Source organism: Geotrypetes seraphini, chromosome 16 (genome assembly GCF_902459505.1).
Source record: "Geotrypetes seraphini chromosome 16, aGeoSer1.1, whole genome shotgun sequence".
In the NCBI taxonomy this organism is placed as follows: domain Eukaryota; kingdom Metazoa; phylum Chordata; class Amphibia; order Gymnophiona; family Dermophiidae; genus Geotrypetes; species Geotrypetes seraphini.
Genome location: NC_047099.1, coordinates 27,202,935 through 27,228,483, shown reverse-complemented (window position 1 = coordinate 27,228,483; position 25,549 = coordinate 27,202,935). Strand labels below are relative to the sequence as shown.

At 38.5% G+C, this 25,549-nt stretch overlaps 1 protein-coding gene across 3 annotated transcripts in view; it reads left to right on the top strand.

The window, feature by feature from the left end:
• Positions 1-25,549, top strand: part of LOC117349890 (nuclear pore membrane glycoprotein 210-like) — a 181,897-nt gene that overhangs the window by 54,109 nt on the left and 102,239 nt on the right. For all 3 annotated transcript variants that reach the window (XM_033923574.1, XM_033923576.1, XM_033923577.1), the window contains 6 exons: positions 11,784-11,921; positions 12,376-12,531; positions 21,664-21,859; positions 22,828-22,973; positions 23,199-23,420; positions 23,668-23,841. In XM_033923574.1, coding sequence (XP_033779465.1) covers positions 11,784-11,921; positions 12,376-12,531; positions 21,664-21,859; positions 22,828-22,973; positions 23,199-23,420; positions 23,668-23,841 — 1,032 coding nt within the window. The remainder of the gene's footprint in view (positions 1-11,783; positions 11,922-12,375; positions 12,532-21,663; positions 21,860-22,827; positions 22,974-23,198; positions 23,421-23,667; positions 23,842-25,549) is intronic.

Below are 25,549 nucleotides of genomic sequence, written 5' to 3'. Positions count from 1 at the left end.
TAATACAATTAATCTGACATGAAATCTGTCCCTCCCACCATCCTTCCTCAAACACTTTAAACATTTTATTATACCCAGTAATGCACAACAATAAATATCCCATCCTATTACATATATCTCCTTATTTTTCATAACAACATATTTCCAATATTTTTCCCTCCCTATCCCTCCCATCCCATCCCATTTCTATATATTATCCCCTAAGGAAAAAGAATAAACTTTACTCGTTATAATATTCAATTAATGGCCTCCACATCTCTTGAAATCTTTTAAAATACCCTCTCTGTATCGCAAGAAATCTTTCCATCTTATACATATGACAAACTGAGTTCCACCAAAAATTACAATTCAATCTAGAACAGTCTTTCCAATTAGTTGTTATCTGTTGAATTCCCACTCCCGTAAGAATCAACAATAATTTATTGTTTGCTGCAGATATTTGGCATTTGGCCCTCATACACATTCCAAAAATCACTGTGTCATAGGATAAAGCCACATGACTCTCCATCAACATATTAACTTGATCCCATATTGATATCCAAAATGCCTGAATACATGGACAATAAAATAAAAGATGGTCTAGAGTTCCAACTTCAATTTTACAATGCCAGCATCTATTAGACTTAGAGCAATCTAATTTTTGTAATCTAGTAGGGGTCCAGAATGCTCTATGCAACAAAAAGAACCATGTTTGCCTAATAGATGCTGACATCGTACCTTTAATTCTCCAAGACCAAATACGTGGCCATTGAGATGCATTAATCTGATGCTTAATCTCAATGCTCCAAATATCTCTTAATCCATTTTTAGGCTTCTTATTCAAATAATTAGATATAATTTTATACCACTTTGCAGCCTGGTGACCCAGAAAATCTGCCTGGAAACATAAGAATTCTAAGCTGTAATGATCATTTAAAGATTTCCATTCAGGGAACCCCACCTGAATAGCCTGCTTCAATTGCAACCACTTATAATTTTGTTTTTTATTCAGACCATATTTATGTTGCAATTGTGAAAATTCAAGCATCTTACCATTATCAATTACTTCCGTTAATGATCTTATACCTGCTTTAATCCAATCTTTCCAGACAACCTTAAACCCGCCTATTTGTATCTTGGAGTTTACTCAAATAGTCTGTTGTTTCGATTTTAAAATAGAATCAGTAGTTAATTTGTCTACAAACCTTAATGTTTTCCAAGTATCCATTAATACTCTATTGTCCTTACGTATTCTAGGCACTTTTATACCAAGCAAAAGATCAAGCCTAAGTGGAAAGATAAGTGATCTCTCCACCCTTAACCACTCTGGTAATTGTTCCAAAAGCTCTGGGAGGACCCAATACATACCTTGGCGCATGATATAGGCCTGATGATACCTATAAAAATTGGGAAAATTTACCCCACCCTCCTCAATTGGTCTTTGCAAAGACACTAAAGCCACTCTTGCAATTTTACCCAGCCAAATAAATTTAACCAGAATACTATTTAATTTTTTATAGAAAGACCCCTGAAAAAACACTGGTATCATTCCCAATTGATAGCAAACCACAGGCAAAATCATTATTTTAACAGTTTGTACTCTTCCCCACCAGGACAAATGTAAAGGATTCCATTGCTCACACAACTCTGTAACTTTTTGTAATAAAAATTTTTCATTTATTCTCATTGTCTCTTCAAGTGTTTTATTCAGCCAAATACCTAAGTACTTTATTCCATCCTCTTTCCATATAAAAGGGAAAGAATCAAGTATACCTTTTGTACAATGCACATTTAAAGGTAAAATCTCTGATTTATTTTGTATCCTGAGAATTTTCCAAATGTATCTATGACCTTCAGTAGGCATGGGATTGTTGTTTCCGGATTCCTCAAATGAAGCAAGATGTCATCTGCATAAGCAGATACTTTATATTCCACTCCAGCACATGGAATACCCTGTATGTCCTTTGCCTGTCGAATAGCTAGTAATAAGGATTCAAGAACTATATCAAAGAGCAAAGGAGATTAATGGACAACCTTGTCTAACTCCCCTCTGCAACTTAAAAGCATCCGAAAAATTATTATTTATATATAAGCGAGCAGTTGAGGAGCTGTACAATGCTTGTATCATTTGTATAAATCCGGATCCAATACCAAACCATTCCATAGCTTGATACATGAAACTCCATTCTACACGATCAAAAGCCTTCTCAGCATCTAGTGAAACCGAAAAAGCCGGATCATTAATTTGTTTTGTTAAATAATACATCTGAAATGCCAGTCTAGTATTATTAGAAGAGTGTCTTTGAGCAACAAATCCAGTTTGATTCATTCCTATTATATGCGGAAGAGCTTTAGCCAATCTTAATGCTAAAATCTTAGCTAATAATTTACCATCTACATTTATTAAAGATATAGGCCTGTAGTTTGAAACCAATGTTGGATCTTTATTTGGCTTTGGCAAAACAATAGTTAAAGATTCTGCCATAGTGCCTGATATACAACCTTTATTCAGTTGATCCTGATATAATTTTAATAAATACGGTAATAGGGAAATTTGAAATTCTTTATAAAACTCTACTGTAAATCCATCTCCACCTGGAGCGGTCCCAACTCTAAGGGATTTCAATGCCATTTGTAACTCTTTTAATGATATAGGTTTATCTAAACTTCTTTTTATATGATCAGGAACCTTAGGACCTTCAACTAAACTCAAAAAATCCATCCCATCTTTCTCTTTATTTAAATAAGACTCCAAAGAATACAATGACTTATAATATTTTAAAAATTGTTTTAATATATTTCCAATTTGAGAATGAGAATTTCCTAACTCATCTTTAATTATGCTTATTTTCTCCTTCCTTTTCTTTGCTTTTAAATAATTTGCCAATAATCTTCCAGCCTTATTTGCACTACCATAATACACCACCTGCTGAGCAAAAATATCTTTCCTTACTAACCCAGAGGAAATTTCATTATATTCACATTTTTTTTTAACAATATTTGAAATGTCTCCTGTTCCCATTTATTAATCAATTTTAATTCCAAATTCTTAATTTCTTTTTCCAAATTCACATATTGTTTTCTTAACAGTTTCTTTTTATATGCAGAATATGATATAATTTGTCCTCTCATAGTTGCTTTGAAAGCATCCCATAAAATTCCAATCGAAATTTCCTCTAAATCATTAAGTCTAAAATATTCATTTATTTTATTTTGAAATTCTGTGCAAAATTTAGAATCAGCAAGCAATGTATTATCAAACCTCCATACAGGTTTGGAATTATCTGGATCTACTAAGTTAACTTCTATCCTTATACCACCATGATCAGATATTACTATTGGTTCTATGTCAGCTTTTATAACTTGCTGTACCATCTGATCTGAAACAAAAATATAATCAATTCTTGAGAACGATTGATGAACATGTGAACAAAATGTAAATTCCCAATCATTAAAATGAAGAATAAGCCATATATCTTTTAAATTACATACTTGTACCAAATTATCTAATCCCATTGATTTCATTATTCTACTAGGCTTTTTATCCATTATTGGATCTATAACAGCATTGAAATCCCCAGCCATCACTAAATTAGTAGTAGCCAGTGGTAAAACTAATTGTTGTAGAGATTTAAAGAATTCACTTTGATTCGAATTAGGTGCATATATATTTAGTAACGCCATTGTATTACTGCCCATGCTCATGTCAACAAGTAACCACCTTCCTTGAGGATCTGCCTTAACCATATTAAATGTTGCTGGACATTTTTTATTAATCAATATTGCAACTCCTGCCTTCTTTTTTACCGCTGGTGCAAATAAACATTGTTTTATCCACTTATCTGTCAGCTTTATAGACTCTGTTCCAGACAAATGTGTCTCTTGCAAGAAACATATATCTATATTTTGTTGTTTAATATATTCCAATACCTTTTTCCTTTTTATAGGGTGATTAAGGCCATTTACATTCAAAGAAAAAATTTTAAAACCCATTTTACAAATAAAATATAAAATACATATATAATCCACTCAAACATAAAATATACATTTTTTCTTTTTCCTTAAACCAATATATGAGTCTCCCCCCTCCCCTCTTTCCCCATCCCCCCCTATTCCCATCCTCCACCCTCCCCTCCCCTAACACAAATGCAAACTTCGAAACGCACATATTACTGAGCAAAAAATAAACTCCCCACAGGCAATAACATGCTCATTTTTCTTTCTCTAATCTTTCAAACAACCAACACTAAATTCTCCTGCAGTCAATCCATTCTTCAATACCCTAAATACCCATATTTACTATAATTCTTTATTATATACTTCCCCCCTCATTCAAATTTCCAAACATTCTTTTTTTTTTTTTTTTTATAATTCTTTATTCTTTTTTATTACTTACATCAAGTGAAATATATGTAATACATACAGTTTTAACAAACACTTGAAATTACAATCAAATATACTTATATTGTAAGTTAAAGAAAACCCTTTTATCAGAATTTTATATCAGAATATTCTTACAAAAGTTTACCCTCCCTAGCCCCCCTATATGCTCTATCCATGTGCTATGATATCTGATCAGTAGAGAAATTAGTCAATGGTCCCCAAATTTTATTGAACTTATGGATATACCCCTGTTGTAATGCCATCACTTTTTCCATTTTATAAATATGACAAATTGAGTTCCACCAAAAAGTATAATTTAACTTAGTGTAATCCTTCCAGTTTTGAGTAATTTGCTGAATGGCGACCCCTGTCAATATTAACAAAAGTTTATTGTTGTTTGCAGATATCGGACTTTGAGTTCTCATTGCTGTTCCAAATAATATTATATCATATGATAGTCCAACATGATTTTCTAATAAATTATTAATTTGGGGCCAAATTATTTTCCAAAAAGCATTAATACAGGGACAAAAGAAAATTAAATGATCTAATGTCCCCACTTCTATCTTACAATGCCAGCATCTATTGGATCTATTACTATCTACTTTTTGTAATCGCGTAGGGGTCCATAAAACTCTGTGCAACAAAAACATCCATGTTTGACTCATAGATGCTGACCTTGTAGTATGTATCCTCCAGGACCAAAATTTTTGCCATTGAGATGCAGAAATTGTCTGTCCTATCTCAGTACTCCAAATGTCCCTAAGCCCTGTTCTTTTTTTTTTGTTTAAAAATCCATATAAAATCTTATACCATTTAGCAGCTTGGTGTCCTAAAAAATCCGCCTGAAAGCAAAGGATTTGCAAACTATACTGAGTGTTAAGATTCTTCCATTCAGGGAACCCTTCCTGAATAGCCTGCTTCAATTGCATCCATTTAAAATATTGTGACTTGTTCAATCCAAATTTTTGTTGCAATTGTGAAAAACTAAGCATTGATCCATTTACTATAACATCATTTAAAGATCGTATACCTGCAATTATCCATTGCTTCCATACTATTTTGAATCCACCAATTTTGATCCTGGAATTTACCCAAATGGATTGATTTAATGATTTAGCCAATGGATCTGGTGATATATTGCTAATATATCTTAGTGTTTTCCATGTATCTAGTAGAATTCTGTTATCTTTATATCTCCTAGGCATTGTTATACTAATTAGATGTTCTAAATGCAAAGGGAACATGAGTCGCCATTCTAAATATAACCAGTCAGGTACATTTTCCATGAGATCTGGGAGGTAAAACCCTTCATTCATAATAAGAAGCCCATATTTGTATCCCTCCCCTTACTATATGGTGTATGACTAATAGAAAAATGGCATTTAATCATGACAAAAAGACGTTAATGGTTCCCAAATTTTAATAAAATTATTATAATTTCCATTTTGTATCGCTATTGATCTTTCCATTCTATATATGTGGCATAATGAATTCCACCAAAAATTGAAATTCAATCTAGTATGATCTTTCCAGTTATTAGTAATATGTTGGATGATTCCATTGGTTGTAAGGTATACCAGGGGTCTATGCTTTCTTCTAGAATCATTGCACACCAACTCCAAATTCTCCATTTTCAACATTCTGTACTTCAACAGATTGAGTCTGCTTCCCCAGATACCATGCCTGCCCTTCTGGTTGCTCTTGAAGAATATACTTATCATCTCATCAAGACTAACTACGATGCATATGACATGACAGCCCACACAGCTGGTGTTCAGCTTGGCTCAGAGCATCGGATCTTAGGGAATATTTGCATGATAGGTTGGCTGATGCTCCCTGCTTGGGAGACAGCTTATTTGGAGAAAAGGTGCAAGCTACAGTGTCTCAACTTAAGGAAGACTCCTCGACAAGTAGAGAACTCTCAGCACATTCTTCAGAACACTGTCATCAATTTCAACGTTCTTCTACTTCTTCTTATAGGAGAGCTTTCCATGAACAATTTTTCCAGCAATATTAACCACAACTTAGATTTCCTCCTTATACTCGTCCTCCTCTGCAGAGGTCACAGTCCACTCCTTCCCTCCAGAAGCCGCGTACAAGAGATAGAAAATAGTCATCTACACCTCAGCTACCTGCACTTCAACCTAGCCCCAGTTTTTGACAATCTACCAGTGGATGGGCAGCTATCCCATTTCCATCCTGCCTGGCAGGCTATCACGACAGACCAGTGAGTTCTTTGCATTATTGCTAAGGGATACTTCCTCAACTTTCATCCTGGTTCCATTCATTTCCAACCTCCTCCTTCTCCATCCAATGTACCCTGTTCTCACATTCTGCAACTTATATCAGAAGTCTCTCTTCTTCTCAACAGCAATGCAATTGAAGAGGTTCCACACTCTACAGTGACTCAAGGCTTCTACTCTTAAGTTTTTCCTTATCCCAAAGAAGACGCAAGGTCTCTGACCTATTCTTGATCTCCATCTACTCAATGCCTGCCTCAAGAAGGAAAAATTCAGAATGATCTTCCTTCCAACAATTCTACAGCTACTAAAGCAATACGATTGGCTAGCCGTATACACTCACATTCCTATTCATCCATCTCACTGGCATTTCCTATGCTTCAAGTTTTTGACTTGACATTTCCAGTTCAAGGTACTGCCTTTTGGCTTATCATCAGCTCCAAGAGTTTTCACAAAGTGCCTGGCAGTGATGGCAGTGCATCTCAGAAAACAACACCACATAGTGCTTCCGTACGAGGACGATTGGCTTCTCGTAGCTCACTCAAGGAATCAGTTACTTCTCACGATTCAGACTACAGTCCAAATGCTGCAGTCTCTGTTTTCTCAACTACCAGAAGTCCACCCTCAATCCAACTCACTCCCTCATGTTCATTGGAGTGCTTCTGGACTCTGTTGCAGCAAGGGCCTGTCTTCAAGAGAGAGACATCAGGCCATTATCGCTCTGGCAGCTTAATTCAGGCAATCTCCAGCTCTACCAGACCATACTATTCTACATCTCTTGGGTCACATGGCAGCCTCAATCAGTCTAGTGCCAAATGCAAGACTTCACATGCGGCCTTTACAGTGGCACCTGAAGTTGCACTGGGATCAAAAGCATCACCCTCTTAAAAGATGATTTCCTTACCTTCAAAGATTCAAGATTCCCTCATTTGGTGGATTTCCTCTCCATCCCTGCAGGAGTGCTGCCTTTTTCATCCTCTGCCGCCTCTTCTCATGATCACGACAGATGCCTCCAATCTGGGCTGGGGAGCACATCTCAACCACTTGTGAACTCAAGTCAGTGGTCCATCACTGAACTCTCCCTGCACATCAATCATATCGAGCTGTGGGCAGTGTATTATGCGCTACAGGCTTTCTGCCCTTGGATTAGCAGGAAATGCATTCTGATTCAGACAGACATCAGGTAACAATGTTTTATGTAAACAAACAGGGAGGTTTGGGCTCTCTTCCTCTCTTACCGCCTGTGGACCTATGCTCTGACTCTTCGGGTCCATCTACAAGCAGTATATATTCCTGGAGAGCACAATATCCTGGCAGACTCTTTGAGCAGGAAACTAGACCCTCACGAATGGTCTCTCCATCAGTCTGTCCTGAAACGACTATTTCACCTTTGGGAAACTCCCACACTGGATGTATTTGCTTCCTAGTTCAACATCAAATGCAACAAGTTCTGTTCTCTTCGCCTGGCTCCTCAAGCCATTGCCAGAGATGCTTTTTCCATTCATTGAGGAAACAGCCTCCTCTATACCTTCCCTCCATTTTTGCTCATCTCCAAGGTACTTCAGAAAGCCTCCAGAGATTCAGCTCACATCATACTCATTGCTCCTCATTGGGCCAGGCAAATTTGGTATCCACTCCTGGATCTTCTCGATGCTCCTCCAATTCCTTTGGGGAATCATCCATCTCTTCTTTCTCAACAAAATGGGCAGTTACTTCATCCCAACCTCCACAGGCTCAGTTTGACAGTCTGGAAATTGAAGCCTCAAACTTATCAAGTTTACCCCTATCTCAACCTGTGCAGACTGTCCTTGCATCTAGACGCCCGTCTACTAACAAGTCCTATCAATCCAAATGGAAACGTTTTTCTATCTGGTCACAGCAGCACCAGCAGCATCCTCTTCTGTGGCCTTTTGACTTTGTTTTATCATAACTCCTACATTTGTCGGATTCTGGACTTAAATCCAACTCAGTCCATTTTCATCTGGCAGCAAGCTTGGCTTTCATTCCCTTTGTAAATGATAAACCAATTTCACATCATCTACTGGTTTCTCATTTTATCAGAGGTCTTAATAACCTTCGACTGTGGAATCCTCCTCCAGCATGAGACCTAAACAGTTCTGGATGTTTTAATGCATGACCCTTTTGAATCCATTAGGATATGCTTTGCTTTCCTTTCTTATTTGGGAAAACTGTTTTTCTTACAGCTTTAACTTCAGCCAGGTTAGTGAACTTCAAGCACTGGTCACCTATTACTCAGATTCCAGTTCTTTCCTAATAAAGTACAATTACGAACTCATCCAAAATTTCTTCCTAAAGTCCTCACAGATTTTCATCTCAACCAAACTATTACTCTGCCTTCATGTTTTCTTCCTCCGCACTCCTCTTCAGTGGAGCAGATGCTTCATAGCTTGGACTGCAGAAGAGCATTACTTTTTTACCTTAAAGCAACTACTCCCTTATGTCAGTCAAATCAGCTTTTCATTTCCTACAACCCAGTATCAAAAAGGAAACCCAGTATCAAAAAGAGCTATATCCTCCTGGATAGCACATTGCACCACCTTTTGCTACAAAAAAACAGCAACTTCATTCACCTTGACAAATTGGAGCTTATAAAGCCAAAGCTATTGCTTCTTCAATTGGAACTCTAAAATCCATTCCTATTCAAGATATTTGCAAAGCTGCAACCTGGTCCTCAGTGCATAGGTGTACAAAGCACTACTGCCTGGCTCAGAGTTTTGCTCAAGATATGCGATTTGGACAATCAGTGTTACGGAACCTCTTCACACTCTAATTTCATTTTCCACCACCCACTATTTATTATTTCAGCCTGGGACTCACCTGCAAGTGTGACTACATTTCCCCTGTTTGTCTATGGAGAAAGCAAAGTTGCTTACCTGTAACAGGTGTTCTCCGTAGACAGCAGGGGAATGCAGCCATACTTGCCCATCCTCCATCCCTTCTTCTTTTATTTTCTTTCTTGAATGTGACAAAACTGACAAGGGAGGGGCGGTGAATATACGGGCTCCTGCACATGCCTAGAAAGTTTTAAAAGTTTAACTAGCTAGGGGAGGGCTCCGGCACATAGGCTCAGTCAGCGTGGCTGCATTCCCCTGCTGTCTACGGAGAACACCTGTTACAGGTAAGCAACTGCTAATTTTTTGACTGGACGCACAGACATGCACCTTTTTTTCTTTTTAAGGCAGTTTCTTTATGAATTGATTGGGATTTATTAATCACCTTTATTGTACAGCAGATACAGTTTAACATTCAACTTATAATAGTAAAATGATAAAATAAAAGCATAAATAGAAACAATGAGATAAATGTGGAAATGGCAAATTGAAACCTAGGAGTAGGACTAACATGGCAGTGTATCAGAAATACAAGCATTGAAGAGCTCACAGAACAGTCAAATAACTGAAATGTGATAACAATAACATTATAGATAGCATGGAAGAATATTCAAATAAGAGATATATTGTGTTTCTACAACACAATGAAATATCTTAATAAACTCTCATTAGAATATTCAAATAGCAGAGAATGGTGCTAAGACTTTACAGTTTGTTGAAATAGCTTCATAAACTCTTGTCTTGACCATCGAGTTAAACCCCCATTAGTTGCGAGGGTTGTAGAGTGCCCACTGTTTGTTTTCATGCTCCACCTTCCAATACTCTGTCTGTCCTCCTTGAGTGTAATATTTCTTAGTTTTGGGTTTTTATTATCCGGTCGGAGGCTTTCGGTGCTACAGAGGATCCCGGTCACCCCAGGGCATCTCTGGCTGCAAGAAGATACTGACTCTCAGGGCTGAGGTTTGTAGTAGCACCTCTTATCACTCTGGGATGAGCTCCACCCCATCAGTCGTACCAAAGCTTCTAGCCAGTCCTAGAATGCAAACATAAGAGGGGTGCAGGGAAACTCCCCAAAACAACATAAGCATGTTCTACTAAAAGTGCAAGCAAAATAAAGCATATATTTTTTTAGAACTATAATAAATACCAAACTTTAGGTCAAATCATTTTTTATTGATGACAAACCAAAACCAAACAAACACCAAACCCACACCATAAAAACACAGAACAGATGTAACATGTGAGGAGTAATATACGGCTAATAGGCAGTCATCAAAAATGATCAAGCGTAATGTTTCTCCCTCAACCCACGAGAGAAGAGACCCCCCCCCCCCCCCAATCAAACGCAGTGAATAGGAACAGCCAAATAGAAACAGCAGGTAATAATTCCCAAGAACCAGTAGAAAGGAAATAGCCTCCCTAAACAATCCCCAACCTCCCAAGTATAAAGAAACCAGCAGGCATATTCGTCAGAGATCTGTACTCTGATACTCTCCGACAATCAACACGCAAAGACCCCCCTCTCCCCCAGACAATAAAAATCAACGGCCCCCTCCAGCAGGTCCCCCGTATAGCCATCCCTCTTTAAATGAACCAAGCATACCACAGCCATACCTCCCCCACCCCTAAAGACCCTATGAAATACCAAACTTTAAATAGTTTTGTGAAAAGTGTTCAGTGTCTCTGTATCCTGCGTACACGAGCCGCTAGGATAACAAAACCGGGACCATCATGTCACTTTTCAGTCCCTAATACATCTCACTTCCTTTGTTCAAACTAATTTCAACTGTTACTCTTTAATGGATACTATTGTAACACTATAATGAAACTTAGCGGCACTTATCTTTGCTGTTGTTAGAAGTGATATGCTCTTAGCTGTTGATTGTAAATACCACAGTGGGCCGGCAGGAATGTATCTTTTTTTTTCTTTGCTGCGACTTGTGCTCCGTGGCTCTCTACAACTCTCGCAACTAATGGGAGTTTAACCTGATGGTTGAGACAACCAGTCCCATTTACAAGAAAGCAGATTAGCAAGATAAGAACATAATTTTTCCTTACTCTGATTACTAATCAATATAAACCGCTTTGGATAAAAGCAGTATTAAACAAATAAAAATTATAATATTCAAATAATTGTATATATAAGGGTACAGTTGTGATGCATCTGTTCTATGGTGGGACTGCGTGTCTGTGCATATGTATGAGGGAAGCAAACACTGCTCTGTCCACGTCCTTTGATAGGCCACTGCCTAAGGGAAATTAAAAAATGAGACCAGTGTGGTAAAGAGTTTTCCAGAATGATGAGGTGCGGTTCTTGTTTTTGCAGATTGGCATTTTCAGCACTTTAGCATCCCCCATTTCTCACGAACAGGAAGTGAGAATTTTTCTTCCTATCATCCTTCTGCCTAGTTTCCTCGCATTCCCACACCACCATCGTGAAGTTGCTTATCGCTATCAGATCCAGGTAAGCTGCTGTTAGTGTTTATCATCTGGTAACGCTTGGAAGATGAGATCTTCATCAAGGGATCTCCTCATATCTACATTGTGCCAAACCTTTGTATGATGCTCTATCACCGCCTGTGTCCTTTCTACCACGAAGGACTTGGCTCTGCATTCCAGCCGTGGCTCTTGTTCGCAGTGATAGGCTGTACTTCTGTTCTATGTACCATGGTTGTGCCCCTGTGTTCTATAGTGGGCTTCATCTCAGTTTGAGGCAGTGTTAGGTGTGTCTCATTCTGACTGAGCTATTCTCATGTGCCACAGTGCGCTGTACCTCAGAAAGACATGGTGAGCTAGCTGTACCTCAATATGATAGTGGCTTTGCTCGTGAGCTGGGCGAGTGGAAACATAGTAAGACTCGTAGACCGAAGTGAGCTTCCTCAGTACAGCTTTATGATCTTGCTTTATTTCCTCAATAGGTGAATGGAGGGAGCGGCAATTTCACATGGATCTCTTCCAATCAGAGTGTTGCCATGGTTACCGTACGAGGTGTAGTAACAACAGGTGTGATCATAGGGCAGACTGTCATCCAGGCCCGAGATGTGCTGAACCCTTTCCACTATGGAGAGATCAAGGTAAGTCTTCTTGTCGTTTCCTACACAGAGGGTCTCTAGCCCATGAGGAGCAATGCTACTAATGAGTGTCTGAATTAATGACAAATGCAACATTTGTGTAAATTACTTGGGAGCTATGAATATATTAGGTTTCCAACGTGGTGCTCACAGCTGGATTCTAGGACTCACTCCTTCCCTTTCTCTGAGTATTTTCTGTATGGTGTGTCTCCCGATGTGCTCACAGCTGGATTCTGGGACTCACTCTCCCTTTCTCTGAGTATTTTCTGTATGGTGTGCCCCCTTGTGTTTACAGCTCAATACTGGGACTCATTCCTCCTTTCTCATGAGTAATTTTGGTATGATATGTCCTAATGTGCTCACAGCTGGATACTGGGCCTCATGCCTCCTTTCTCTGAATATTTTCTGTGTGGTTTTTCCTGATGTGTTCACAGCTGGATAAATGGACTCACTCCCCCTTTCTCTGAGTATTTTCTGTATGGTGTGCCCCTTGTGTTCACAGCTCAATACTGGGACTCTTTCTTCCTTTCTCATGAGTATTTTTGGTATGATGTGTCCTGATGTGTTCACAGATGGATACTGGGACTCATTCCTCCTTTCTCATGAGTATTTTTGGTATGATATGTCCTAATGTGCTCACAACTAGATACTGGGATTCATTCCCCCTTTCTCTGAGTATTTTATGTATGATGTGCCTTCTGATGTGTTCACAGCTGGATACTGGGACTCGCTCCCCCTTTCTTTGAGTATTTTCTTTATGCTGTGTCTCCTGACATGTTCTTGGTTGGATACTGGGACTTATTCTCCCTTTCTCCGAGCATTTTCTCTATGGTGTGCCCCCTTGTGTTCACAGCTCAATACTGGGAATCATTGTTCCTTTCTCATGAGTATTTTTGATATGATGTATCCTGATGTGTTCACAGCTGGATACTGGGACTCATTCCTCCTTTCTCATGAGTAATTTTGGTATGATATGTCCTAATGTGCTCACAGCTGGATACTGGGACTCATGCCTCCTTTCTCTGAATATTTTCTGTGTGGTTTTTCCTGATGTGTTCACAGCTGGATAAAGGGACTCACTCCCCCTTTCTTTGAGTATTTTCTTTATGCTGTGTCTCCTGATATGTTCTTGGCTGGATACTGGGACTTGTTCCCCTTTTCTCTGAGCATTTTCTCTATGGTGTGCCCCCTTGTGTTCACAGCTCAATACTGGGAATCATTGTTCCTTTCTCATGAGTATTTTTGGTATGATGTGTCCTGATGTGATTGCAGCTGGATACTGGGACTCATTCCTCCTTTGTATTGAGTATTTTTGGTATGATATGTCCTTTTTTTTTATAAATCTTTATTCATTTTAAATCTTTATTCATTATAAATCTTTATTCATTTTCAACAAGTGTACAATAAAATCATCCTGCCTCCTCTGCTCCTGCTGTTCTCCTCCGGTTTTGTTTCTTTGCTCTCCTGTTCTCCTCCTGTCGCTTCTCTGCCTCCTCTCTGCCTTCTACAGGGCCGAACGGCTGAGCGCCGTTAGCCCCTCCCCTCCCCTTTTAAGGGGTAGCTACTCCGGATGACGTCAGGGGTGGGCGGAGCTAACTCTCGCTGCTGCCCCAGTCGATCCTGCTTCCTCCGCTCCTGCTGTTCTCCTCCGGTTGTGTTTCTTTGCTCCCCTGTTCTCCTTTCGCTTCTCTGCCTCTTCTCTGCCTTCTACAGGGCCTCATAGAAGCAGACATTGTACATCTCATCCTCCAAGACCAAATACGTGGCCATTGAGATGCATTAATTTGATGCTTAATCTCAATGCTCCAAATATCTCTAAGTCCAGTCTTTGGTTTCTTATTCAAATAGCCAGATAATAATTTATACCACTGTGCGGCCTGGTGACCCAGAAAATCTGCCTGAAAGCATAAGAAATCTAAATTAAATTGATTATTAAGAGATTTCCATTCAGGGAACCCTGCCTGAATAGCCTGCTTCAGTTGCAACCATTTATAACTTTGTTTTTTATCAAGGCCAAATTTATATTGCAACTGTGAAAAATCCAGCAGTTTACCATTAGAAATGACATCATTTAAGGTTCGTATACCTGCTTTAATCCAATCCTTCCAGACAATCTTAAAACCGCCTATTTGGATCCTGGAGTTTAGCCATATATTTTGATACGTTAGATTTTTGAATTGGAAGAGGTGTTAAATTATTAATATAACGTAAAGTTTTCCATGTGTCCATTAATATTCTATTGTTTTTACAGTATTAAAACAATACTATAGGCATAGGCATTTTAATACTGAGAAGATGACGAAGCCTAATGGGAAACATGAGCTGCCATTCTAACCATAACCAATCTGGTAGCTTTTCCATGAGTTCTGGGAGGACCCAATACATACCTTGGCGCATAATATAGGATTGATGGTACCTATAGAAGTTTGGAAAATTTACCCCACCCTCCTTAATTGGCTTTTGTAAAGACACTAAGGCAATTCTTGCAATTTTACCTAGACAAATAAACTTAGTAAGAATACTATTCAATTTTTTATAAAAAGACCCCTGGAAAAAAACTGGTATCATCCCCAATTGGTAACAAACAACAGGCAAAATCATCATCTTAATAGTTTGGACTCTTCCCCACCAAGACAAATGTAAAGGATTCCATTGCTCACATAACTGTTACTTTTTGCAATAAAAGTCTTTCATTCACTTTCATTGTCTCATCTAGTGTATTTTTTATCCAAATTCCTAAATATTTTATTCCTTCCTCCTTCCATATAAAAGGGAATGAATCAAATAAACCTCTTACACAATGTATATTTAGAGGAAGGACTTCTGATTTAGACCAATTTATTTTATATCCTGAGAATTTTCCAAATTTCTCAATCAAATCCAGTAAACATGGGATAGTTACCTCAGGATTCCTCAAATGAAGGAGTATATCATCCGCATATGCAGATACCTTATACTCCTTTCCAGAACGTGGAATACCTTGAATCTCCCATACCTGTTGAATAGCTAACAACAAGGGTTCCAGTACTATATCAAAAAGCAAAGGAGACAAAGGCCGACCCTGTCTAACCCCCCTTTGCAATTTAAAACCTTCCGAGAAATTATTATTAATATATAATCTAGCAACAGGAGAGCTATACAAGGTTTTAATCATTTGTGTAAATCCCGAACCAATACCAAACCACTCCATGGCCTGATACATAAAGGTCCATTCTACCCTATCAAAAGCTTTCTCTGCATCCAAAGACACAGAGAAGGCCAGATCATTCATGTCTTTTGTTAAGTATAACATCTGAAAGGCCAGTCTGGTATTATTGGAAGAGTGTCTGTGAGCAACAAAGCCTTAGCCAAACGCATGGCCAAACTTTTAGCTAAAAGTTTACCATCTACATTGATTAAAGAAATAGGCCTGTAATCTGAAACCAACACAGGATCTCTATTTGGCTTAGGCAAAACAATCATTAACGACTCTGCCATAGTGCCTGAAATATAACCTTTATTCAGTTGATTCTGATATAAATTTAATAAATAAGGTAATAGGGTAATTTGGAATGATTTATAGAACTCTACCGTAAAACCATCACCACCTGGAGCGGTCCCCATTCTAAGAGACTTCAATGCTGTCTGTAGTTCTTTTAGCGATATCGGCTCTTCTAAATTTCTTTTTATATGATCAGGAACTTTTGGACCCTCAACTAATTTTAAAAATTCTAAACCATCTTTTTCTCTATCTAAATAAGGCTCAGAAGAATAAAGGTCTTTATAAAACTTTAAAAATTGTTTTAATATAGGTTCAATTTGAGATTGAATATCTCCTTTTTCATCCTTAATTGCATTTATTTTTGTCTTTCTCTTTTTTGCTTTAAGATAGTTTGTCAATAATCTTCCCGCTTTATTTGAGCTTCCATAATACAAAACCTACTGAGAAAAAATATCCTTCCTAACCAATTTAGAAGAAATCTCATTATATTTACATTTAAAAAGATCTTTATATTTACATTTTAAAAGATCTTGCAATGTAGAATATTCCCATTTTCTAATCAATTTTGATTCTAAGATTTTAATTTCTTTTTCTATAATAATAAATTGCTTTTTTAATTGTTTCTTAATATATGCTGAGAATGCAATAACTTGACCTCTCATGGTTGCCTTAAAAGCATCCCACAAGGTTTCTATAGAGATTTCTTCAGTGTTGTTAATTTGAAAATACTCATCAATTTAAAATTTTTTAATTGAAGGGTTTTGAGGGAGGGTGGGGAGAGGGTTACATTTATATGTTTAGATTATAATGTAAGATATCCAAGTGCCTTGATTCATTGTGTTGATTATGAATATTGTACACTTGGTGAAAGATTTTTAAAATGAGTAAAGTATTAAAAAAAAGAAAATCTTCACAAAATTCTGGGTACGTAAGCAATGCATTATCAAATCTCCAAACATGCTTAGAATTATCTTGATCAACAAAATTTAAATCAATCCATACACCCCCATGATCCGACAGAATTATTGGATCTATGGAAGCTTGCGTTACTCGTTGTATCAACTGATCAGAAACAAAAATATAATCTATTCTAGAAAAAGATTTATGAACATGCGAACAAAACGAAAATTCCCGATCATTAAAATGAAGAATACGCTATATATCTTTTTTTTTTTTTTTCAAATTTTCTTTTTATTAAGAAAAGAAGTATACAAAGAAGTAAACCACAATCCGAATACAAAGAACCAGGAACAAAGTAAAACACCAGACTAGAGGGTCTACCGCGTGGTTTCTGCGCGGAGACAAAAGATACTCAGCAAAAGCCAAGAAGAACCCACCCCCCAAACCCCCCCCAACCCCACCCCACACCCCCCAAGCACTCCAGTGTCAGAAATTCAGAAGGGCACTTCGGGCACCCGGAGACAAATTGTCCCAGACCGGAGCGCTATATATCTTTTAAATTACAAGAGTTTACAAAATTATCTAAACCCAGTGACTTCATAATCTTACTGGGATTCTTATCCAATAAAGGATCCATTACAGCATTAAAGTCTCCCGCCATTATCAAATTGCTAGCAGCCAGTGGTAAAACTAATTGTTGTAGAGTCTTAAAAAACTCAATTTGATTTGAATTAGGGGCATATACATTCATAAGCACCATGGTATTATTGCCCATACTCATGTCTACATGCAGCCATCTGCCTAGAGGATCTGCAGCCACCATATTAAACATTGCAGAACATCTTTTATTAACTAGGATAGCTACTCCAGCTTTTTTCTTTACAGCAGGTGCAAAAAAACAATCTTTCACCCAATTGCCTATTAGCTTTTTAGATTCCTCCCCAGACAGGTGAGTCTCCTGAATGAAACAAACATCCGCATTCAGCTGTTTCAAATATAATAACGTCTTCTTTCTTTTAACCGGATGGTTAAGGCCATTAACATTCAAAGAAAAGATTTTAAAACCCATTATATTGATTAATCACAAATAATATACAATACCATATAGCAATTATTATATAATCAATTCCCCTACTTTGAAAATTTAACCCCAACCCCCTAACCATTCCCCATCCCCACCCTCCCTCAACCCATCCCACCCCACCCACCCATCTCCATAATGCTAACTTTGAAACGCCCATATCAGATCAAGTAAATGAGAAACTCCCCCAGGCCATATCCAAAAACCAATAAGTATTTACTCAAATCACAGTTAGCAATATATACAAGTCACTTATTAAAAGAAAGAAATAGTTAAAACTTAATAAATCTATTTTTTTTTTCGAAGAATAATCTATAACATACTCTCCAAAAAAAATAAAAATAAGATTATATTAAATCTCCTTTTCATTTCTCACACCACATTTAGTTAAACAGAACCCAAGTACATCCAGCACGTACACTTTTAGTAATTACAAGCCATCAGTTCCCATCTATCTTATGTTAACAACATGCAATTATTCCCACAACTTGGTATAAATACCATATCCAAATCTCTGTTCATCATCAGTTCTGCTCTCCATCATCCTCCTTCTTCTTTCTTCAAAAAATCTTCTTTGTATACTGCTTACTCCAGTAGACTTCTTTAATACAGTAATCATCATACATTTATATAGTATCTGTATATATTAATCCATAACTCTATAGAATATAGCATATCCCAAGATTAACTTTATGGAAATCAGCATACAGCTGTTGAGTTAAAAATCTGTATTTCTCATAGTCTTCTTTCCTCCAAATTAATTGTGCATCAAAATATATTAGGATCCATGGAAAGCAAAAAATATCATCAGGGTATAAGATGAGAATCAGACCGTATCATACATGCACTGATTCCATTCATACTACAATACCCAACATCCTTTACTTCCCACCATATTACAGAAAACTCTCATTAATCTGCCAACCTTTTATGTCAATTTGCAAATCATTTGACATTCTTTACAGGTATAAGAATCCACTTCCTTCAGTACTTTAATTAAACCACTGCAGATTAAGATGTATACAAACATCTTTACTGTCGTCTACTCTCCTGTACCTCGTAATGTAGTTTTTTTAAATTCTGACAGAAGTACTGCAGGAATAAAAACACTACATATAGGAAATTTTAATGCACTTGGAGGAATGAGTCTAAAAGTGTTGAAGAATCTCAAAGCACATCCTTACCATTGCCAATTACTGAATAACATCCAGAGCATTGTTAAATCTGTTCCTGCTCCATATGACTTGTATCATTCTCAAACCCAAGCTTAGCCTTCTTTAAAATCTTCTCTCCAACCATTTAGAGAAATGAAAAAGTTCACATAGTCCCCTTAATGTTATGCCATATTCACATCTATTATGCTCAGTTCTGGCATTAGGAAGAACTCTCCTTTAAAACCTCTCACTAAACAGCCACATTCCATGCAGCTGCTTCCACTGACTACATTCCTCTGTCAGAATGTTGAGCCAATTCAAAATTAACTGCAGAGTTACCCAGGTTTTAAAATATATTTCACCAACCACCAAAAGTAAACCAAAGTATTATAATAAACTAAAGAAATAGGAAAAAGATATAAAACCCAGTTCCATTCCTATGTGGCCATAGGCATTTCACACCTATCCAGGAACTCTTTTAACTTAGCAGAATCTTCAAAGTTGTAAGTCTTATTTTCATGAGTAACCCTCATAATTGCTGGATAAATTAAACCATATCTGGCTCCCAACGCTCTTAACTGTGGCCATAACTCTAACAGTTGTTTTCTTTTATAAGAAGTCTCCTTCGCAAAATCCTGTACTATATGTATCTTTGCATCTTGACATTTGAGGTTTCTGTTCTCCTTAGCCAATTTAATAATCTCCTCCACCTGTTGGTATCTGAGCATCTTAAAAATCAGGGGACGCGGTCCTTTTTGATTACTAGACCTCCTTATTGGGACCCTGTGTGCCCTTTCCAGTTCCAATGGATACTTGCTTTTTATTGGCAGAATTTTTGGTAGAAAATTAGTGAGAAAGGCTATGGGATCATTTTTTTCTATCCCCTCTGGTAACCCAAGCACCCTTAAGTTACTCCGTCTTTCGCAATTAGACAAATCCTCCAGTTCTTTCTTTAATATCTCTATCTCCTTGTGATCATTTTTATATTGTGTTATTTCTGCCTCAGTTTTCTCCACACGTTTTTCTATATGCTCAATTTTTAAATCTACTACTTGCATTCTTTTATTTAAATTTTCTACCTCTTCTTTGACCTCTTTTATGTTTTTTGCATTATTTAACACTATCTCTTTAATCTGTTGCAATTCCTTCATGAGGTCTCTGTTCTCTATTTCGTCTGTTGGAAGTGGAACTAATGCAGGAGATGTCGGCTCCAACTTTGACCTCTTGACACTTCCTGCTCCCGCTGACGCGCTTTTACACTGCTTGCCCGAAGCCATTCCGCTACCGAAAACAAAACTTTACTGATGTGACTCGTGATTTTTTAATACTTTAAAATACCATAAATAGCCTGATTTTACAGAGCTCCTCAACTACCCGACCATATCCCCTTTCCGAAGGGTCTACCTCCGAGGATCTCGCATCATGTGCGGCAGCGGTGGAGATTACCTTGCCAGAGATGTCGCCTGTTCTTGGAGGAAACTCGGGACCCAGATGATAGCCATCGGAACTGGGGTTGACGGCAGTTAAAGAATAGAATGGGAATGGTGGTTGAAGTGAATTGGGGTGGAGATGGAGGTGGGTATGGAGAGGGATAGGGATATGATGTATTCCGGAAAGGCATTTAAGATCTGGTGTTAAATAATCATAATAATTACAAGTCAAAGATCTTGATGCTTTTTTGGAGTGTGTTTCTGTTTCTCTCTATGCTTATTTTCATCTCTATTTTGTTTACTTTAATTATTATTTTAATTCTATCTTTAAATTATTTATTCATTACTTGTTGGAATATTTCATTTCTATCTCTATCTCTACCTCTGTCTTTTTATTTTATTTTTTATACTGTTTCTTCAGGTACTTTAGTTAGATTGTGAGCCTTTGGGACAGTTAGGGAATTTCCAAGTACCTATCTTATTTATTTAGTTTTTATTTATTGTATCTTTAATGCATCATTTTTGTAAACCGCTTAGAAACCTCACGGTTATTAGCGGTATATAAGAATTAAATTAAATTTTAAAAAAATTAAAAAATATCGGAACGCTCCAAAGCTACGCCCCAGTATGATATGTCCTAATGTGCTCACAACTAGATACTGGGACTCATTTCCCCTTTCTCTGAGTATTTTATGTATGATGTGCCTTCTGATGTGTTCACAGCTGGATACTGGGACTCGCTCCCCCTTTCTCTGAGTATTTTCTGTATGGTGTACCTCCTTGTGTTCATAGCTCAATGCTGGGACTCATTCTTCCTTTCTCATGAGTATTTTTGGTATGATATGTCCTGATGTGTTCACAGCTGGATATTGTGACTTGCTCCTTCTTTCTCTGAGTGTGTTCTGTATGATGTCTCTCCTGATGTGCACACATCTGAATATTGAATGTTCTTTTTCATTCTTTATCTAAGTGGTAATGGTAGATGTCAGGGGTTCTGTTTTTCTTTCACTATTCTCTCTATGCTGTAGTCTTAGCCAGATGCGCCTTTTCTGCTTCTCTGAGAATTTCCTTCACCCTTTCTTTTGTCAGGTTTACATCCTTAAGTTGACTAAGATGCAGCTGGATCCTGTCCATGCTGACGTAGAAGTTGGACATCCTATCGATGTCCCATTGGTCATGTATAACATAGATAAAGAGACAAAGCAAACGGTGGCTTTCACCGACTGCTCCCTGCTGACGCTGAACATCAAGATGGATAAACAAGGTGTTTTCAGCTTCATTGAGGGTAAGGATGCAGTGGAGTCAGGCTCTTTTATTTACTTACAGCCCCTGAGAAACAGTGTTGTACCTTTCTCTTATACTGCCTTTTACTGCTTCTCTCGTCTGTTTAATGAACAAATATTTCCGCACAGACCTTTGATTCTGTAGACACGACGTTAAAAGTTTCCAAGTGAGTGAAATCCTGCTGTTGGTTTCTAATTCCACTGAGAAATAAGAAATCTATAATCTAAACATATTTATTGTGTTTATTATGATTATTGTACACTTGATGAAAGATTTTTAAAATGAATAAAGAATTAAAAAAAAAAAAAAAAGAAATAAGAAATCTAAAATCAGACTCAAACATTGCTGATCAACTTCCACCATTTGTAATGAGCTTTCAGGAGCCCAGTATAAAGCTCTCATCTCCACGTATGACGTCAATTTCTCTTTCTCTGTGGAATTTTTTTATTTTACTTTTTAAACAATTGTGTTGATGACTTGGCATATGACGGCAAAAGAATTTCAAGCAGTACAATAGTAGTCATCGTCATTTTGCACATACCATCTTCCCCCTCCCCAAGTTCCTAAATAAACTTAAAAGCAGAGTAACCTAGAAGCATGGTAATACAATAGAAGCTAGCCGTTCTGCAACCTATGCCCCTTAATGCTCTCTCTAAAATCCTAAAGGACATCTAAGTTTATTTGCTTTGATTCCATCATCTTTGAATTCTGTCTCTGCTTTGTCCTCAGAGATGGTGGAGACAAAACCACACATGGTCTGATGCTCTCATATGCCACTGCTTATGGCTTTACTGCAGGAGAAAAGGAAGGGGTCTTTCTGTTGTCCTCTGGGAGAGGGAGGCTAACTTTGAGGGTTTTGGACTTGCTAAGTGGCCATTTGGGCGGGTTTATAAAAGGGGTGATCTTTTGGGGGTTATGCATTGTGCTGGAAGTAAGGAAATAATGTATTGTATCATCCTTTGTGCACAGGTCATCAGAAACCAGGCCCTACATTCTGCTCTAGCATTCAGCTGATGGCAGAATCGCCGGGACATGCTCTGGTGACTGTGAGTGCCATCGTGTACCAGGAGTATTTTGATGCCAGTGCTACATTTGCAGCTTACCAGTCCCTACGGGTGAGAGGTCCACTACTATATTTGGGGGATTTAAGGTGCTTTGTGTTTTCTTTGTGTGCCCAAGGCAGAGACTCGGTAAAGGCCTCTAGTGGGGCAGGGGAGGTATACACTGGACTTTGGATAAGTGAGAAAATGGGAGTAGCAACAGGCATCCTGTACATGGGAGGATTGAAAGTCGGTGCAGCCAACACAGATGTTACCCCTGGTGCTGCTTCTTGTTTTCAGGCAGTGAACCCAGTGGAAATCGCACTTGTGACATTGCAGTCTGTGAAACAAATGGTATTTGAGGGGGGCCCGAGGCCTTGGATTTTGGAACCTTCTCGATTCTTCGTGGAACTGAAAGCAGAGAACAAGCAGAAAATTCACATTACCCGGGTGCGACTGTCCAACTCCAGAAAACAGGATCAGTATGTGTACCGGATCCTGTGCCTGGAGCTGTGGGACCAGGTGAGAGCCCTGTCTTGGGAGGTTGGAAAGGGGGCTGGACTGTTCATGCCTTTGTAAGTCCATTTCCCTTTACCTGGTGACAGAAATGAACTTTATCCCAACTCTCCATTTTGTCTATAGATATTTTTCACTCTGATGGACCGGCATGGTGCCGCTTATTAAAAAAAAAAATCAAAGCACTTAGAGTGTCTGGAAGGTTGCTTTTAGTATCATGCTAAGTCATGTATATAAATTTTCCTTCTTGCAGGTTCTCACCTTCCGAGTTGGGAACCATCCTGGGGTGCTGAACCCCAAACCTGCTACAGAGCAAGTACAAGTGAGGTTCATTTGCACATTTCCCTCCAGCATGCAGGTGGCACCAGTCTATGAAGTGCATGTGGGAGCCCAACCCTGCCCTCTGCCAGAGCACAACAAACAACTGGTAAGTATAACTTTTATCAGAGGAAAAGTGCCCTATCCAATCCCTGTATCCTGAGGAAAACTACCCCTCATTACTCTTTCTGGGTCCCAGCTAGACCCTGTACTATGATGCAGAGTCAGGAATAAATCAGGGGTAAGTACATAGCTGTGTGTGGGGGGGGGTGAGTTATGAAGCTTGGGAGAAGCACAGAAGATCCTTAGCTGGGGTGGGGTTGTGGGGTAAAGGTTAAAGCTTGAGTTAAGCACAGAGGATCCTTAACTGGGGGGTGGGGGGGAGAGAGGAACAAAGTCTGGGAGACTCCTCTCTCTCCTTCAACGATCACCTCAACTCCCTGGTAAAAAAATGCTTCTTTAGCCTCCATATGTTAAGAAAAGTAAGATCCTGCTTCCATCATTCTCATTTCACAATCCTCGTCCAATCCACCATCCTCTCTAGACTAGACTACTGCAACTCCATCTTTATAAGCCTAACTAAGAAAAACCTCCATAGACTTCAGCTAATTCAAAACGCCGCTGCCAAGCTCATTTTCGCAAAAGGTAAGTTCGATCACGTTTCCCCACTCCTCTCCAAGCTTCACTGGCTCCCAGTACACTCCAGAGTCCTCCATAAATGTGCCTGCTTAGCCTTCAAGATTCTACATGGCGTCCTTCCTCCCGTTATCCCACTCCTCTGGAATTCCTCAAACCCGCTCTCTTCTAGACCCTCCCAAAAACTGAAACTATCCTTCCCATCTATAAAAGGTATATCCCGCGCAGGAAAACTTGGAACATCCCTCCCCTTTAGAACCACGGAACTCTGGAACAGCCTCTCATCCCCGCTCAGAAATTCTAGCTCCTTCCAATCCTTCCGTAAACGCTTGAAAACTTGGCTCTTCTCAAAAATCTAATCTCCTCCCGTTCTCTGGTTCCCTTGCCCCTCTCTATCTTCTCAGTCCCTCTCCTATATCCCTTCTTTGTAATTTCCTTCCATCCTAACCTCTGTAAACCGCGCCGAGCTCTGCGCATGCGGAGATGGTGCGGTATACAAACCTAATGTTTAGTTTAGTTAGTTTAGTTTAGAAGCACACAGGACTCTTAGCTGAGGAAGAACGGAGGGGTAAAGTTTAGGATAATCTCAGAGGATCCTTAGCTGGGGGTGAGTGAAGGGTAAAGTCTGCGATAAGCCTAGAGAGGCCAATATTCAGACTGTGGCAGTTAGCTGTGCTGACTCCCGAGGTTGATGCTGAACCCAAATACTCAGTGCTGGGCCATTTCTGGTGACCGGCATTGAATATCCGGTTGATTTTTGGCCGCTATAAATTTAACCAGCTAAGGCAATATTCAGCACTGGCTGGCTTAGTTAATAGTGGCCAAAGATAAGCAAGCTATTTGTGCAGCCCAATTTGGCTGATAAATGTCACTGGCTGGCTTTTTAAATTTCACAGATAGCCTGCTAAGTCACGTGATATGGCCAATATCCGTTAAATGCTAATATTCAGCAGCAATAACTTTTGCTTAAGTAAGTTTTATAATGTAGTCTTCACTGTACTTAAGGAAAAGTACTAATATATGTGTTGTTGTAATACTTAAGTACTTCCAAGTACTTTGAACAACACTGCGGGGAAAGCGAAGTTGATTACCTGTTACAGGTGTTCTCCGTAGACAGCAGGGGAATGTAGCCACAGTTGGTGAAGTCCCTGGACTGAGCATGCCTGACGGAACTCCTCCCC